The sequence below is a fragment of the Phyllobates terribilis genome, unplaced genomic scaffold, assembly GCF_046119375.1.
Source record: "Phyllobates terribilis strain yellow unplaced genomic scaffold, ASM4611937v1 Scaffold_10__3_contigs__length_209671492, whole genome shotgun sequence".
NCBI lineage: Eukaryota > Metazoa > Chordata > Amphibia > Anura > Dendrobatidae > Phyllobates > Phyllobates terribilis.
Genome location: NW_027362770.1, coordinates 141427290 through 141446370, shown reverse-complemented (window position 1 = coordinate 141446370; position 19081 = coordinate 141427290). Strand labels below are relative to the sequence as shown.

Below are 19081 nucleotides of genomic sequence, written 5' to 3'. Positions count from 1 at the left end.
CCATGGGTGTAGTGAATATTCATGGGCTTTAATAGCGGGCACACTGATGGCCGAGCGCAGCAGGAGCCGCACGGTGGCTACAGTGTGCGCGCTATTAGAGAGAATCAATGGTCACTGCTCCCCACGCACACAGTCCTGACATGGGGAGCAGTGACTATTCCGGCACAGAGTGTGACACAGCTCTGAAGGAGAGAGGAGGTGAGTATAATTGTTTATTTTTTTCTGTGCAACGTGACGGGGATCGGGGGGGGCATACATACAGGAATGAAGGGGGCCATGCATAGAGGGATGAGGGGGGTCATACATACAAGCATGAAGGGGGCCATACATACAGGGATGAAGGGTGCCATACATACCGGGATGAGGGGGGGGTCATACATACAAGCATGAAGGGGGCCATTCATACAGGGATGAAGGGTGCCATACATACCGGGATGAGGGGGGCCATACATACAGGGATGAAGAGTGCCATACATACCAGGAAGAGGAATGAAGATGCCATACATACCAGGATGGGTGTGAGGGGGGAGCCATACATACCATTATGAAGGGTGCCATACATACCAGGAAGAGGGATGAGGGGGGGCCATGCATCCCAGGATGGGGGATTGGGGTGCCATGCATATCATGACGGGGATGAGGGCCATGTATAACAGGAAGGAGGGTGTCATATATACCAGGATGGGGGATATTAACAGAACTGGGGGACATTACCCCTATAACAGAGTCAGCAGCAGACCCCCTCCCCCTTAACAGGGCATCATGACCACATTTTTTGCTTAAATTTTTTTTTTCTATTTTCCTCCTCTAAAACCTAGAAGCGTCTTCTAGTCCGAAAAATACGGTATATATAGATATATATACACTGGATATACATATCCAGTGCTATGACTTGTGTACAAGATTATCTTGTGAATTCCGTTTCTTAAGGAAACCGGTAGATACTTTAACAATGCTTGCTAAGGCGTCCCAAAGTCTCCCAATATATATATACTTAATTTAAGTAAAGCTACATTCGCCCCAGATAAAGAAAATACCTAGCTCCAGTTCTGATTTGGATGGATAGGTGATTTAACACCAAGAACATGAAATATTCTGGGAAATTCACAAGATTGTACAAGTTACGAGCGCACTGTAGACATAAAAACAGAAAGACACATCTACATACATAGACTTTACATAAAACTCACTTAAGCTCTCTTTCCATCTTGCTCTTTTTCTAACCCTAATTATTTTTCTCAGTTTCTTTCCCTTTATTCCTATCCTGACTTTGCGTTCTCTTTATCTCTTATCTTCGCTTTCTATTCATTTCTCTTTCCTCTTCTCCGTCTTTCCTCTTCTCCGTCTTTCCTCTTCTCCGTCTTTCCTCTTCTCCGTCTTTCCTCTTCTCCGTCTTTCCTTCTATACATCTCACACATGTATATATATAATTTTTTTAGCTGCAGTGAATATAGGCCATCTGTACATATGTAATTGATATCACAGAGGCTCGGCGGTCCCTTGGAGTGAACGGTGCGGAGAAGACCGCAGACTGGTTTCTTCACCAAGCACAAGGAGCTTCTCCTTAAGGACATGGCTCTTATTAGCTCAGCTGAATGCATAAATCCAGTGCGCTAGCTGCACGAACTGAGAATTAAGATCGAGTTTCTCCGTCGCTGCACTCCAAATAATAGGTTATATGAGAGGAAACTAGACACCGTGCAAACTGAGCCATAGAGAATCCGCCGGATTATGTGCCAGGAGCTGCGCCGCCTCTTTACCCATCTATTATACAAGATTCAATGCAAACTTTCTGCTTTCCCTGAAGTTTTAGAATCCGTTCTTCCTAACCTACAGGGGTAATTGTCTCATAGATTAAAAGGGATCTATTTAAATACAATCTATTGTCCCCTGTTATCAGCCAATTTTAGCCTGAGGATTTTTCATAGGAAGTCCAGAACAACACTTGCCTATATCATACATCGGGTGAAATAAGTATCGAACGTCACCAATTTTCTAAGTAAATCTATTTCTAAAGGTGCTATTGACATGAAATTCTCACCAGATGTCGGAAACAACCCATCCGATCCACACAGGCAATCAAGAAATCAAACCATAGATGGCATAGATGTGTAATAATGAGAAATGACACAGGGAAAAAGTATTGAACACGCTTACTGACATTTATTTAATACTTCCTACAAAAGCCTTTGTTGGTGATGACGGCTTCAAGATGCCTCCTGTATGGAGAAACTAGTCGCAGGCATTGCTCAGGTGTGATTTTGGCCCATTCTTCCACACAAACACTCTTCACATTCTGAAGGTCCCGCGGGCTCCTTCTATGAACTCTGAGCTTTAGCTCCTTCCATACATTTTCTACTGGATTCAGGTCTGGTGATTAGCTCGGCCATTGTAGCAGCTTTATTTTCCTCCTCTGAAACCAATTGAGAGTTTCTTTGGCTGTTTGGGATCATTGTCTCGCTGAAATGTTCACCCTCATTTCATCTTCATCAATCCTGGTAGATGGCAGCAAATTTTTTATCAAGAATGTCTCGGTACATTTGTCCATTCATCCTTTCTTCACTTATACAAAGTTTGCCAGTGCTGTCTGCTGAAAAACAGCCCCACACCATGATGTTCCCTCCTCCAAACTTCACTGTTGGTATGGTGTTTTTGAGGTGATATGCAATGCCTTTTGGCCTCCAATCATGGTGTGTATTATGGCATCCAAAGAGTTAAATTTTGTTCTCATATGACCAAAGAATATTCTCCCAGTATTTCACAGGCTTGTCTAAATGCTGAACATGCTTTTAGTTCAGCAATAGAGTCTTGGATGGTGAACGTGCATACAGGCCATGGAGGTTGAGTGCATTACTTATTGTTTTCTTTGAAACAATTGTACTGCTGATTCCAGGTCTTTCTGTAGCTCTCCACAGGTGATCCTTGGCTCTTGGACAACTCTTCCGATAATTCTTGGCACTCCTATGTCTGAAATCTTGGGGGAGCACCTGGTCGCTGGTTTATGTTGAAATTATGTTCTTTTCACTTCCGGATAATGGCCCCCAACAATGCTCACTGGAACCTTCAGTAGTTTAGAAATTCTTCTGTAACCAATGCCATTAGTATATTAGTATTATTTTATTTAGTATGTTTTGCAACAATAAGGTTGCAAAGGTCTTGACACAGCTCACTGGTTTTACCCATCATGAGATGTTTCTTGTGTGGCACCTTGGAAATGAGACTTTTTACAGGCCATCAGTTGAACAAGCTATTCTTAATATAAATAATTGCCAGGGAATGGTGCGCCTATGATGATGGACAGTCCCGGTTGGCGGGATGCTTGAGCTGTTGTGCCAAACTACTTGCTCTCCTTGCTTTGCTTCTGCAGCATAGGAGGAACATAGGGGCACTGAAGCTGGCTGGATCCAGAGATCTGCAGAGCAGCGCTTTCAAGCTTTATAGTAAAGAGCTTGCAAGGGCTTCCCTCTTTACCTACGAAACCGGCATCAGCTGATAGATTGCCAAGTTAAAATCAAATATATGCGCATTCATTAACCACTGGAAATTGTGAATGATAGATTTTTACAATCTGTATAAATGGCGGATAAGCAGGATGACTGACTTACTTTGGGTGCCGGATATCTGGAAGAGATCTGTTGAGTGAGATTTTATCACTGACGAATATATTGAATCCATTCTCGCGGTAGGCTTGTTCCACGCGATCTGCGTCCGTCATCGGAAAAGGTTTCCCCTGTTCACCATTTCCTAAGGATGGATTACATTAGTTATAAGCAATGCACAAAACAAACATAAAGCAAATACAAACCCTAAGAATTGCACACCCGCTACGTAAAGCACAGGGACAAAGCCCGAGCCAAGGACCATGCGGCCACATGGACCTATGCACTTACTAGCCAATGCCACAGTGTGCAGCAACCCACCCCCAGTGACCAGGAAAATAGTAACGCCCAGTTGTCAATTTATTCATACAGTTCTAGGAGGAATAACAAAAGAACGGAATGGAAAACATGAAATAAACTTCACAATTGTTATTTTATGTGGATTGCAAGTATTTCCAAAAATAGAGATTTTTAAAAGAATTTGTTAGTGTCTATAAAAACGGATTTTATAAGTCTCATAAAAAGTAATGGTTCGCGGCCCGCTCGACTGCAAAATTAGAATATGTAATGCAAAAACAGAAGCAGCACTTTGTCATACTAAAGAGGGTGCAAAACCATATATAGGTGTGTGTGGATTTATACATATTTATTTCTATACCAGAGGATTTTGGTGAGAACCTCGGAGACTTTGCACATAGCTCATATATATGCACATATATAAAAAAGCAGAAATCATATATATATATATATATACAGTACAGACCAAAAGTTTGGACACACCTTCTCATTTAAAGATTTTTCTGTATTTTCTTGACTATGAAAATTGTACATTCACACTGAAGGCATCAAAACTATGAATTAACACATGTGGAATTATATACTTAACAAAAAAGTGTGAAACAACTGAAAATATGTCTTATATTCTAGGTTCTTCAAAGTAGCCACCTTTTGCTTTGATGACTGCTTTGCACACTCTTGGCATTCTCTTGATGAGCTTCAAGAGGTAGTCACCGGAAATGGTCTTCCAACAATCTTGAAGGAGTTCCCAGAGATGCTTAGCACTTGTTGGCCCTTTTGCCTTCACTCTGCGGTCCAGCTCACCCCAAACCATCTCGATTGGGTTCAGGTCTGGTGACTGTGGAGGCCAGGTCATCTGGCGTAGCACCCCATCACTCTCCTTCTTGGTCAAATAGCCCTTACACAGCCTGGAGGTGTGTTTGGGGTCTTGTCTTGTTGAAAAATAAATGATCGTCCAACTAAACGCAAACCGGATGGAATAGCATGCCGCTGCAAGATGCTGTGGTAGCCATGCTGGTTCAGTATGCCTTCAATTTTGAATAAATCCCCAACAGTGTTACCAGCAAAGCACCCCCACACCATCACACCTCCTCCTCCATGCTTCACGGTGGGAACCAGGCATGTAGAGTCCATCCGTTCACCTTTTCTGCGTCGCACAAAGACACGGTGGTTGGAACCAAAGATCTCAAATTTGGACTCATCAGACCAAAGCACAGATTTCCACTGGTCTAATGTCCATTCCTTGTGTTCTTTAGCCCAAACAAGTCTCTTCTGCTTGTTGCCTGTCCTTAGCAGTGGTTTCCTAGCAGCTATTTTACCATGAAGGCCTGCTGCACAAAGTCTCCTCTTAACAGTTGTTGTAGAGATGTGTCTGCTGCTAGAACTCTGTGTGACATTGACCTGGTCTCTAATCTGAGCTGCTGTTAACCTGCGATTTCTGAGGCTGGTGACTCGGATAAACTTATCCTCAGAAGCAGAGGTGACTCTTGGTCTTCCTTTCCTGGGGCGGTCCTCATGTGAGCCAGTTTCTTTGTAGCGCTTGATGGTTTTTGCAACTGCACTTGGGGACACTTTCAAAGTTTGCCCAATTTTTCGGACTGACTGACCTTCATTTCTTAAAGCAATGATGGCCACTCGCTTTTCTTTACTTAGCTGCTTTTTTCTTGCCACAATACAAATTCTAACAGTCTATTCAGTAGGACTATCAGCTGTGTATCCACCTGACTTCTGAACAACACAACTGATGGTCCCAACCCCATTGATAAGGCAAGAAATCCCACTTATTAAATCTGACAGGGCACACCTGTGAAGTGAAAACCATTTCCGGTGACTACCTCTTGAAGCTCATCAAGAGAATGCCAAGAGTGTGCAAAGCAGTCATCAAAGCAAAAGGTGGCTACTCTGAAGAACCTAGAATATAAGACATATTTTCAGTTGTTTCACACTTTTTTGTTAAGTATATAATTCCACATGTGGTAATTCATAGTTTTGATGTCTTCAGTGTGAATGTACAATTTTCATAGTCATGAAAATACAGAAAAATCTTTAAATGAAAAGGTGTGTCCAAACTTTTGGTCTGTACTGTATGTATACACATATACACACACACACATATATATACATATTTTATTTTTTTGTATTATTATTATTATTATTATTATTATTTTCTTTTCCTATTTTTTTCTGGAATAGTTCATAGAAAAATCCAGGAACAAAATCCTAAATTTTGCTGATAAGATGATAGTGCCTGACCATTGAGCTGTGAGCCAGAATTCATCACAATGACATGAAGATGTTCAATAACCAAGAAATATGTGAGAGTAATATCTAACAGATGAAGAAGGCCTCTCCTTCTTAGTTCTTACCTATTCGATCGTGCTCTCTTCTCATGTAATCATAGTCGTGCCAGTCCTTCTTCCCCAGCCCTTTGTAACTGACATATTCATCTTTATGTCTGATCAGCGGTACCTATAAATGGGATAAAGACAAAGGTTAATTTAGGATTTTCATATTTATCGTGAGAAAATGCTCGATGCACATGCACAAATTATCTATGCAACCAATCAGTAGAGCAAAGGGAACATTTCTGCAGACAAAAAAAGTTTTCAGTGTCTTAAGAGTCCTAGGGGTGGAGCGCTCCAATTTAAAGAGTCCCTTATACAGTCAAATTATGTCTTTCTTCGTTTCAGGTTCTAGAATTTAGTTCATGAATCAGGGCGCTCAGGATGAACACTGCTATAGTGTTTTGATACTCTGCTGCTGTGGGAGGCTATAGGAGATACAGAATTAAGATTGATCCGTTCCATTCGTTCTCTAAATTCTCGAATCACAGAGCTAAATAAATATCTCCGGGGCCGACGTACTTTTAGCCTGACCGGTGACAGCCCCCCGAGATGTTTACACCAATTAAGCAATGGAAACGAACATCACCGCTATGAGCTCCCACTGTGAGACTAATTAAGGTAAAGTGTTAATATAGCGGATATATGTAATGGCGGAGAAAACACATCACATCCAATTACACCAATATAGACATTTATAGCTAATAAAGAAAAAATAAAACCGTAATAACTGCAACGTCTCGTCGAGGCTGCGCTCATTTATATCCGTTCTACGTCTAAAGAGTGATAATTACAAGAGGCAGATAAAATACAAAAATAAATATCTATCATAGGCAGCCGTGCGTCCAACTGGGACCATTAGAAGATATTGGCCTCCTACAATCTGCGGCACTCCAGCAGTAACCCTATAATTCAGCATCTTGGACTTTGGAAGACTCTGATCCCATTTGCTTCATTAGGTGGCTATACAGATATCGGGTATAGGATGCTCCCATGGTAGTAGATGTAGCAAAAGGGAAAAAATATACCAAAAATATTGAAAATAAAAATTTTGTTAAAAACACGTTTCGACCGTATTCAGTCTTCCTCAGGTGTATGGAGGTTTGTCTGTAAACTGGTGTCATATATATTGCTCTATCCAGCAGTTTTTCCAAGAACAGAAAACTATTCTTGGGAAAACTGCTGGCTAGGTGTATATGAGCCTAACCTACCAACCACCTGAGGAAGGTTGGATACAGTCGAAACGCATTGACTTTTTATTTTCAATATTTTTGGTCGATTTTTGTCATTCACTTCATCTACTACTATGGGAGCACCCTACACCTGGTATCTCTACCAATCATCATGCATTGCTGGAGGAATTTCCAACAGCGCACCAGGTCGGCTGCATCTACTTGATTCACTTCATATCTTTGGAGTTGTTCTCTCAACTTGTTTTAATTCTTACTAATTTACTACGTGCAGAATGCACCATTTCCTCTCTCCTTCCCTCCTCCTAAGGGAAAATCCACTATTTTTTATAAACATGGCCATACAGGCAGGATAAATATGTGATCACACTATGATCGACTGATCATCGGATGAGGGGTGTGGCCTGGGAAGGGGTTGTCCTTACAAGGCGGGAAGCAATCACATGACACACATCCTCTCATCTGTATGATTCCAGCATCTATAAATGATCACTTACTTTCTGGTTAACTTACACCCCTTCCTGTTGATAGGTGATAACTTTAAAACTTAGTACAAACTCTTTAAATCCCTACAGAGGATATTTTTCCACTGTCATATAGTCCACTAGGAGTCCGATTTCCGCTCATGTTCTGCTTTCGTCATATTTTTTTTAGCAAAGATTTTTATATCTTGCAGTGCACACTCCGTCATGATTCCTCGGTATTACCGATACAAACAGTTACGTGATGTTTTTGAGATTTGCATACATGCGGTCACATGCCAACTAGTCTCATCCAGCTTCTCTCAAGTTTAGTCAGCATGTGACTCATGGTCATGGTACCGCTCGCTCGTACCGGCCATACTGGGGAATCATGACAAGTCAATCAAATTGGACGAATTGAAAATCTATTGCAGCTCATTAAAAATTGATTACTCTGTGTAAAGAAGAATTGAAACAAAGAATGATAAAGCCCCGACTGATTAATGCTGGCAGGTCAATAATGTTATATAGAAATCATAAAGAGGCAGCTGCCCCGGCATGGTAGGACCACCATACACTTTGGATGAAAGTTGTCTGAACCCACTAATTTCGGACCATCTGTCAGGTGTGGGGTCTCCCATCTCTCTCCCGACAGATGATATTGGGGGTAGAGAGGGATCGGGCAGGAGGAATTACAAAGCCTGAACATGTTTTAGGGAGGATAAGCCGCTGCCAGTGGTGTGGACAGAAGTAGTTGGCTGCCGATTGCCATCTCATGGGTACAGCCAGCTTTAGCAGTTTCGTTGGCAGATCCAGTGGTTTCCATTGGCACCTCACCTTCAATGACCCTTTGGCTGAAAGCTATTTCCACCGACACTCCAAGCTCGGATTGGCGTCAAAGCGTCAAAGTCGAATAGCTCCAAAAAAGGAGTGACCTGACCATTCTTCTGGCGTTGTCCGCTTGGAAGACCTTCTGTACTTTACAATACAAGTCAATGGAAGAGCTCAAAAGATGACCAGATGTTTTTTTCAGCATTTTGCCATCAATTTTGCTTAAAAAAAACATTAAAAAGAACACATCATAAAAACCTTGGGAAAACACTAAAAAACAAAAGTGGCTAAAACCGTCAGAAAAAAACCTCAGGAAATGACTGAAAAAACAAGTTAAAAGACGCTTCAGGAAAAAAAAACCTCCAGTTTCCTGAAACGTCTTCTGCTTGAAAAACTCATCAGGTTCCCCCGAGTTTAAAAGACGTCATAAACACATAGCCCCTGAAACATTTTTGGAAAGTTTTTTCGCAAGGGAACCCAACAGTTCTTCTGCAGAGAAACCCAACAAGTTCTTCCGCAGAGAAACCCAACAGTTCTTCCGCAGAGAAACCCAACAAGTTCTTCCGCAGACTAACCCAACAGTTCTTCCGCAGAGAAACCCAACAGTTCTTCCGCAGAGAAACCCAACAAGTTCTTCCGCAGACTAACTCAACAGTTCTTCCGCAGAGAAACCCAACAGTTCTTCCGCAGAGAAACCCAACAAGTTCTTCCGCAGAGAAACCCAACAAGTTCTTCCGCAGAGAAACCCAACAAGTTCTTCCGCAGAGAAACCCAACAGTTCTTCCGCAGAGAAACCCAACAGTTCTTCCGCAGAGAAACCCAACAGTTCTTCCGCAGAGAAACCCAACAGTTCTTCAGCAGAGAAAGGAAACCGTTACTCTGCTGCCCAAATTTTTAGTAGTTCTTCTGCAGCCCAAATTCTCTCCACCCAGTAGCAATGTGGATGAGATGTCCTAAGACTAGGTCCTCTCTTCCCAGGGATCCCACAACAGCTGCATGATCTGTGTGCTCCCTTGCTAATATTTTAGGTGTCATGCGAGTGCAAACACGTCTGAAGGCAAGGAGATGAATGTTTTGTACTTCTTTCTGTATAGATCTGCCTTGCCTTTCTGCTCAGGTCTCAGTAACCTACGTGGCTCTCTCCCCACCATCTGCGTCGAGGGTCACGGTAATACATATAGATGAGGGCTGATGAGAAGTCAATGCTTCGGCCTCCCGCATGAGCACTACAGGACACAGCGGGCAGCTTTAAATCCAGAAAGTGTACATAAAGATGAGGATTCGAGAGGGCCGAATAAGGAGGGGGGAGATAAATACCCTCACCTGCTCCTTGCAGCTGCAAATAACAAGATCCTCATTCTAAGCACCATTTGAAATTCATGACGCTTTCCGTCGCGGCTCCCAGCGGTAACCATGGAGTTTACTGTGGTATTGTGTCTTACACAAGCGGCACAGTGTTCCCGTCAGACTGCGGGAAGCTCCAGACCATGACAAAAGTCACTGTCTTCCATCGCTGCTATATATAGCCAGCCATTTACTAATCCTCAATTATACGCGGATCACACCTATCATGGGGACGAGTGTATCCGAAGCATTAGGGCGTCATTTAGGGATGCGGTTAGGATTAATTACGGGAAATAAAAACCTAATGATGCATTTAACAACAATGCTTATTGTCCCCTAAGGAGAAGTGGCACCGCAGGACGGCAACACAGCCTGCAGCCATGGCGGCATTCATAGATGCCAGGAATAGTCTTTCTTGACCCATTACCAAACAAGTCCTGAAAAATGAGCAATTTTTCATTTGCACAGTGTCCTGAATGTTCTAAAAACAGAACATCAGATTTTTTTACATGATTTTGAACCCCTGTCCAGGTGCATGGAGTGGGCTCTAGAACCAAGCTCGCTCCATACAAGGCAGATGTCGGCTGTGTTATCCAGCCGACATCTGCCTCTAACAACAGAACAAGCTCTAATTGCTGCTCTTCTATATTAATGACCTAGGATAGGATAGGTCATGAATATCAGATTGGTGTGCATAGGAAAGGCCTTAAAAGTTTTATGAATTGGGGGGGTCTAACCTCCAGGACCCCCGCATATGAGTAAAAAGAATGGGCTTTTCATGGTTTCTATCTTATCCAAGAGTCCCTTCATTGAGTTGGTTCAGACGGTAGACTCTCACCAATAAAACATTGATCGATCACAGAGAATCCAACAATCAGCAGCTGTATCATGTGGGAAAATACAGCAGAAAGTGCTCAATTTCCCTGCAGCGCCTCTACAGGGCATAAGAAGCATTACACGGTTCTCAATGGAACGGAGTGCAGCGCTTTACAAACTGAGACAAATGGCTTTACACTATTACATTTGATTCCTAACAGTGAGAAGCCATTGTCCTTAACCATAATTCCCTAACAGGGTATTTAAAATAGAGTTCTGAAATAGCACAATCTTTTAAGGAAGACCGATCACTTCCCAAAAATATGTATTTTTTTTTTACCTGGTGTAAAGGCCGCGGTTCTCCTGGATCTGGTGTAGTTTTTCTTTTGTTCCTGCGCCTCTCCGTTCCTGAGATAGATTCCTATTCCCTGTAAGTAAATCTAGTTAATTTAACAAATGGGTGTGGTCCTCAGGAAGAAGCCCACACCCACTTGGCCAATGAGACCAGATTTATATACAGAAAAGAAGGGGCTATATCTCGGTAACGGAGAGGCGCAGGAACATACAAAAAACATCGCCGGATTCAGGAAAACAGAAGCATTTACACCAGGTAAAAAATACATTTATGGGCCATCATTAATAACAAGGGTAGGGTTTCTTTCATGAATGAACTACATATGCCCGACTCCCATTCCCAGTATTATAGAGCTAATTTTAAATGAACGGTCCAAACCTTCCCAGAACTTAATAAGTGATCGGCACAAGATATATTGCAGTGAATAGTTAATGGCGATAATACGCCAATTCTAATATATTCAGACTCGGAGATATCGACGCATGATTGACAGGCGAGTGGCTTCTCATATATGAGTAACAGGTTTTATCTACAATTCATCTTTCAGAAAATGGTGGGAGATGTATTTTTAGCGATGGATTATAAATTTAGCTCATGTTCCAATATGAGAAGTCCCTGTACACAAAACCAGATTTCCTGTGGTTCTGGCTTAAAAAACCCAGCAGGGGTCGGCCATTTTCTGTTGCTCATGTACGAGCGCTGTTTATAATACCCTGTGGTTAAAAACATGGACACTGCAAGTTGTAAAGGCATTTCTCACTATTATTTACAGGGAAAATCACCTCTGATCTTGTCTATTTAAAGTTCGCTGGAAAGTTTTCTTCACTCTGAGATTTCCGTCACTAAAAATCTAATTCAGCATTTGGCTTTCCCAAGTATTTTAGTGGTTAATGTTTTTCTTTTTATTTTCATTGTACCACTTATTACACTCCCCGCAAGCAACGGCGGCGGCGAGCCCTCCCCGCAAGCAACGGCGGCGGCGAGCCCTCCCCGCAAGCAACGGCGGCGGAGAGCCCTCCCGCAAGCAACGGCGGCGGCGAGCCCTCCCGCAGGCAACGGCGGCGGCGAGCCCTCCCGCAGGCAACGGCGGCGGCGAGCCCTCCCGCAAGCAACGGCGGCGGCGAGCCCTCCCGCAAGCAACGGCGGCGGCGAGCCCTCCCGCAAGCAACGGCGGCGGCGAGCCCTCCCGCAAGCAACGGCGGCGGCGAGCCCTCCCGCAAGCAAAGGCGGCGGCGAGCCCTCCCGCAAGCAACGGCGGCAGAGAGCCCTCCCGCAAGCAACGGCGGCAGAGAGCCCTCCCGCAAGCAACGGCGGCAGAGAGCCCTCCCGCAAGCAACGGCGACAGAGAGAACTCCCGCAAGCAACGGCGGCAGAGAGAACTCCCGCAAGCAACGGCGGCAGAGAGAACTCCCGCAAGCAACGGCGGCAGAGAGAACTCCCGCAAGCAACGGCGGCAGAGAGAACTCCCGCAAGCAACGGCGGCAGAGAGAACTCCCGCAAGCAACGGCGGCAGAGAGAACTCCCGCAAGCAACGGCGGCAGAGAGAACTCCCGCAAGCAACGGCGGCAGAGAGAACTCCCGCAAGCAACGGCGGCAGAGAGAACTCCCGCAAGCAACGGCGGCAGAGAGAACTCCCGCAAGCAACGACGGCAGAGAGAACTCCCGCAAGCAACGGCGGCAGAGAGAACTCCCGCAAGCAACGGCGGCAGAGAGAACTCCCGCAAGCAACGGCGGCAGAGAGAACTCCCGCAAGCAACGGCGGCAGAGAGAACTCCCGCAAGCAACGGCGGCAGAGAGAACTCCCGCAAGCAAAGGCGGCAGAGAGAACTCCCGCAAGCAAAGGCGGCAGAGCCCCCCCGCAAGCAAAGGCGGCAGAGAGAACTCCCGCAAGCAACGGCGGCAGAGAGAACTCCCGCAAGCAACGGCGGCAGAGAGAACTCCCGCAAGCAACGGCGGCAGAGAGAACTCCCGCAAGCAACGGCGGCAGAGAGAACTCCCGCAAGCAACGGCGGCAGAGAGAACTCACGCAAGCAACGGCGGCAGAGAGAACTCCCGCAAGCAACGGCGGCAGAGAGAACTCCCGCAAGCAACGGCGGCAGAGAGAACTCCCGCAAGCAACGGCGGCAGAGAGAACTCCCACAAGCAACGGCGGCAGAGAGAACTCCCGCAAGCAAAGGCGGCAGAGAGAACTCCCGCAAGCAAAGGCGGCAGAGAGCCCTCCCGCAAGCAAAGGCGGCAGAGAGAACTCCCGCAAGCAACGGCGGCAGAGAGAACTCCCGCAAGCAACGGCGGCAGAGAGCCCTCCCGCAAGCAACGGCGGCAGAGAGCCCTCCCGCAAGCAACGGCGGCAGAGAGCCCTCCCGCAAGCAACGGCGGCAGAGAGCCCTCCCGCAAGCAAAGGCGGCAGAGAGCCCTCCCGCAAGCAAAGGCGGCAGAGAGAACTCCCGCAAGCAACGGCGGCAGAGAGAACTCCCGCAAGCAACGGCGGCAGAGAGCCCTCCCGCAAGCAACGGCGGCAGAGAGCCCTCCCGCAAGCAACGGCGGCAGAGAGCCCTCCCGCAAGCAACGGCGGCAGAGAGCCCTCCCGCAAGCAACGGTGGCAGAGAGACCTCCCAACTCCCACAAGTAATGGCAGCAATTTGCCTTCCCATAAACAATTTGCCAATTTTCCATCTGTGATTTTTTGCCAACCATGATCGCCCCCTTCCATAAAAAAAAAAATTCTACAAGTTTGACGTTTCCGCCAGCTCAATACATACGCATTTATACAACTCGCATTAAACTGAATGTGCAGACTTTATTTGTTCCACCAACACGTCATAATGGAGCACCGCTGCAATCTGAGAGGCTGGCAGAGGCTTCCCTTAGATAATGCATCCTCAAGGCAGCGCCTGGTCCTGTGCCAGCTCCCTATTCACGTGTGAATAATGTGCGCTCACCTGTGTAATAGTGCATGTATTGTTCGTAAAACTCGCTGCGGTCAGGCGTCCCCCAAGGAGGGATTGGAAAAGAGCTGCTGTAAAAGCCTTGTGCGCGGTTACCTGTGACCACATTTACAATTATATTGTGTGGAACAGCAAACTACAGAGGAGAGTACACCGGCAGGATGAGCGGCACAGGAACAGTAGCAATCAATTAAAGGGGTTTCCAATGAATGAAATATATCACCAAAGGACAAGGGATAATTGTCTTCTCAACAGGGGGCCCGCCAGTCACTACAACAAGGGTCCAGAGCCTCAAGTCCTGCCAATTGCAGTCCGGACTGATTACAGTCACACTTCCGCTTCTATGGGATGGCAGGAGATAGCCAAGCACACCTTTATTGAATTCTGATTTCAATTAGGTTTAGGACCCTCATTGTACCGATTGGTGGGGTTCCCAACAACCAAACTTACCACCTTTCCTGTTGATTGGTGATAAAAGTCAGTCACTCCACAGTCATGGAATGGCAACTCCGCCTCTCATTCTGCCTAGGTCATCCTTAAAGGGGTTGTCCGGCCTTAGGGTACAAGTCTGCAGTCCCTCTGACTGCAGACTTGTAAATCTTCACATCGTGCTGTCAGGATTCTCCGATGCCAGGAGCAGCGGGCATGTGGCCACAAGTATGGTATTTGCATACATGTGGTCACATGCCGACTAGACGTGCACAGCTTCGCTCAATGCAAGTTAAGAGTGATGCCAGACAAGTCTAGTTGAAATGTGACTAGAAGTATGCAAATTGCATACTTGCGGTCACATGCCCGCCTGCTCCCGGAGAATCCTCAGTAGATTCACAAGTCTGCAGTCACATAGAGTGACTGCAGACTTGTACCTCACAGCCAGATCAGCCACTGTCCATCATAAAATATAAAAAATACTGCATACTCACCTCCTGGAGTGATGCCTCATTCCATTGTTTGGTCAAGTGATCGCTGCAGTTAACTTGTGTCAGCTGATTGGCTGCAGCTTTTACTACTCCAGAAGACTGGATTTCCATCTCTGATCAGCTGCTGATTGTCTGCAGCGGTCACATAACACTGTAGCCGATCATTGGTCGTTTAATGCCGCCCTTACAGATCCAGACATGGTAATAATAATAAATAAAAAAAAAGCACGGTGGCACATGCCTTTTTGCAAAAATAAAAAAAAAATGGTAATTTTCACTTGTCAATTTATTTATACATTTCCAAGCGGAACGATAGGGATATAGTAAAATGCAAAGGTCGGAAAAAAAATGATTCGGAATTGTTGTTTATTGAGAAATCAGGACAGAAACAGTAATTCAACTTCGGCCCTTACATCTCAGGAAATCTGCTAAGAACTCTGCCTACCAATCTGTGGCCCAGGACCAGATCCAGCCGATAAGATGATTACCAGTTATTGTGAGTCATCAGGATGCGGTGGAAAAATAAAAAAGACTGATGAATGTGGCAAAGTCAAAATCCTTTAATTCCTCATCGGTTTACACAGAAAATCTGATAATCTGGCACAAAACAGCAGTATAATGTAGAAAATCACTCAAAAGAGTTTAAGTGGTCATACACAAAGGGGGGTGGTAAGTAAGCGGCTGGCAGACAACCCCGATATCGGCCAACCATGCATGTATTCTCTAAGGGGAGTGGAAAGTAAGTAGCTGGCGGACATCTGTGATCTCCCATGAGAACCAAGTATCAGGCATATTGAAATCCAACATGCCCAAGCCATCTATCACCCCCCCCCCAGTATCAGTGATAATCGGCCACAGATCAGTTTATACATTTCTAATAACTGGTCAAACATGAATGTATTCTCAGAGGGGAGTGGAAAGTACACTGTTCTCCAAATTATTATGCAAATTGGATTTAAGTGTCATAAAGATGTAATTTTTTTTGTTTTTCAAACTCATGGGACAGTTTGTGTCTTGGGGTGTTTGGATCCCTGAAATCAATCTCAAACACCTGCGATAATTAGTTTGCCAGGTGAGCCCAATTAAAGGAACACTACTTGAGAAGGATGTTCTACATTATTAAGCAGCCCAGGATTCAAGCAATATGGGAAAGAAAAAGGATCTGTCTGCTGCTGAAAAGCGTCAAATAGCGCAAAGCCTTGGACAAGGCGAAAACATTATATATTTCAGGAAAACTTGAGCATGATCATCGTACTGTGAAGATTTGTGTCTAATACAAAGAACAGATGGGATTGTGCAGATAAAGGCATAATGAGGAAGGTTTCTGCCAGACAAATTCATTGGATTAAGAAAACAGCTACTGAAAAACCATTGCAAATAGCAAACATGTATTTTAAGCTGCTGGTACCTCTGGAGTCCCGAGAACCTTATGGTACAAGATACTCCAGAGTCTTGCAGTTGTGCATAAACCTACTATTTGGCAACCCCCTAAACAATGCTCACAAGCAGAAACGGTTGCAGTGGGCCCAGACATACACGAAGGCTAATTCTAAACAGTCTTGTTTACTGATGATTGCTGTGCAACCCTGGATGGTTCCGATGGATGAAGTACTGGATGGTTGGTGGATGGCCACCATGTGCCAACAAGGCTGTGACGTAAACAAGAAAGTAGTAAAGTCATGCTTTGGGCCAGAATCATTGGGAGAAAGCTGGTAGGCCCCTTTTGGGTCCCTAAAGGTGTGAAAATGACCTCGGCAAAGTATATACAGTACAGACCAAAAGTTTGGACACACCTTCTCATTTAAAGATTTTTCTGTATTTTCATGACTAAGAAAATTGTACATTCTCACTTAAGGCATCAAAACTATGAATTAACACATGTGGAATTATATTCTTAACAAAAAAGTGTGAAACAACTGAAAATATGTCTTATATTCTAGGTTCTTCAAAGTAGCCACCTTTTGCTTTGATGACTGCTTTGCACACTCTTGGCATTCTCTTGATGAGCTTCAAGAGGTAGTCACCGGAAATGGTCTTCCAACAATCTTGAAGGAGTTCCCAGAGATGCTTAGCACTTGTTGGCCCTTTTGCCTTCACTCTGCGATCCAGCTCACCCCAAACCATCTCGATTGGGTTCAGGTCTGGTGACTGTGGAGGCCAGGTCATCTGGCGTAGCACCCCATCACTCTCCCTCTTGGTCAAACAGCCCTTACACAGCCTGGAGGTGTGTTTGGGGTCATTGTCCTGTTGAAAAATAAATGATGGTCCAACTAAACACAAACCGGATGGAATAGCATGCCGCTGCAAGATGCTGTGGTAGCCATGCTGGTTCAGTATGCCTTCAATTTTGAATAAATCCCCAACAGTGTCACTAGCAAAGCACCCCCACACCATCACACCTCCTCCTCCATGCTTCACGGTGGGAACCAGGCATGTAGAGTCCATCCATTCACCTTTTCTGCGTCGCACAAAGACACGGTGGTTGGAACCAAAGATCTCAAATTTGGACTCATCAGACCAAAGTACAGATTTCCACTGGTCTAATGTCCATTCCTTGTGTTCTTTAGCCCAAACAAGTCTCTTCTGCTTGTTGCCTGTCCTTAGCAGTGGTTTCCTAGCAGCTATTTTACCATGAAGGCCTGCTGCCCAAAGTCTCCTCTTAACAGTTGTTGTAGAGATTTGTCTGCTGCTAGAACTCTGTGTGGCATTGACCTGGTCTCTAATCTGAGCTGCTGTTAACCTGCGATTTCTGAGGCTGGTGACTCGGATAAACTTATCCTCAGAAGCAGAGGTGACTCTTGGTCTTCCTTTCCTGGGGCGGTCCTCATGTGAGCCAGTTTCTTTGTAGCGCTTGATGGTTTTTGCAACTGCACTTGGGGACACATTCAAAGTTTGCCCAATTTTTCGCACTGACTGACCTTCATTTCTTAAAGTAATGATGGACACTCGTTTTTCTTTACTTAGCTGCTTTTTTCTTGCCACAATACAAATTCTAACAGTCTATTCAGTAGGACTATCAGCTGTGTATCCACCAGACTTCTGCACAACACAAGTGATGATCCCAACCCCATTTATAAGGCAAGAAATCCCACTTATTAAACCTGACAGGGCACACCTGTGAAGTGAAAACCATTTCAGGTGACTACCTCTTGAAGCTTATCAAGAGAATGCCAAGAGTGTGCAAAGCAGTCATCAAAGCAAAAGGTGGCTACTTTGAAGAACCTAGAATATAAGACATATTTTCAGTTGTTTCACACTTTTTTGTTAAGTATATAATTCCACGTGTCAATTCATAGTTTAGATGCCTTCAGTGTGAATGTACAATTTTCATAGCCATGAAAATACAGAAAAATCTTCAAATGAGAAGGTGTGTCCAAACTTTTGGTCTGTACTGTAGTTTCTGACTCCCCACTTTCTTCTTTGGTACAAAAAGAACTGTGCCATCCATAGCAAAAGCGCCAACATGCTGACATTGCCCCATCTCATGCCGCAAAGAACACCTCCAAGTCATTGGCTGCTATGGGCATAAAAGGAGAGAAACTCATGGTGTGGCCACCATTCTGCCCCTGATCTCAAACCTGAGAACCTTTGGAGTATACTCAGCAAAATTTCTATGATGGTGGGAGGTAGTTCACATAAAAAGCAACTCTGGGAGGCTTTTCTGATATCCAGCAAAGAAATTCAGGCAGAAACTATCCAAAAACTCTCAAGATCAATGGATGTAAGAATTGTGAAGATGATATCAAAGAAGGAGTCCTATGTTAACCTGTAAAGTAACTTGGCCTGTTAAGATGTTTTTGATTGAAAAAGATTTTGATTTCAGTGAATGTAGTTGGCTAGCTGATAATCTTCATATCCAAGGGTCTGGCATATTGCAATTTAACATGCCAAAGCTTTCTTTAACCCCCTCAACATCAGTGATAATCTGCCACTGATCGAGTTTATATATTTCTGATAACTGGCCAAGCATGAATGTATTGT

At 44.6% G+C, this 19081-nt stretch overlaps 1 protein-coding gene across 1 annotated transcript in view; it reads right to left on the bottom strand.

The window, feature by feature from the left end:
• The window catches only part of GALNT10 (polypeptide N-acetylgalactosaminyltransferase 10), a 125852-nt gene that overhangs the window by 44410 nt on the left and 62361 nt on the right, over positions 1 to 19081 (bottom strand). Inside the window, exons 2-3 of the mRNA XM_073649851.1 lie at positions 6263 to 6365; positions 3606 to 3744 (exon numbers count right to left, since the gene is read on the bottom strand). Coding sequence (XP_073505952.1) covers positions 3606 to 3744; positions 6263 to 6365 — 242 coding nt within the window. The remainder of the gene's footprint in view (positions 1 to 3605; positions 3745 to 6262; positions 6366 to 19081) is intronic.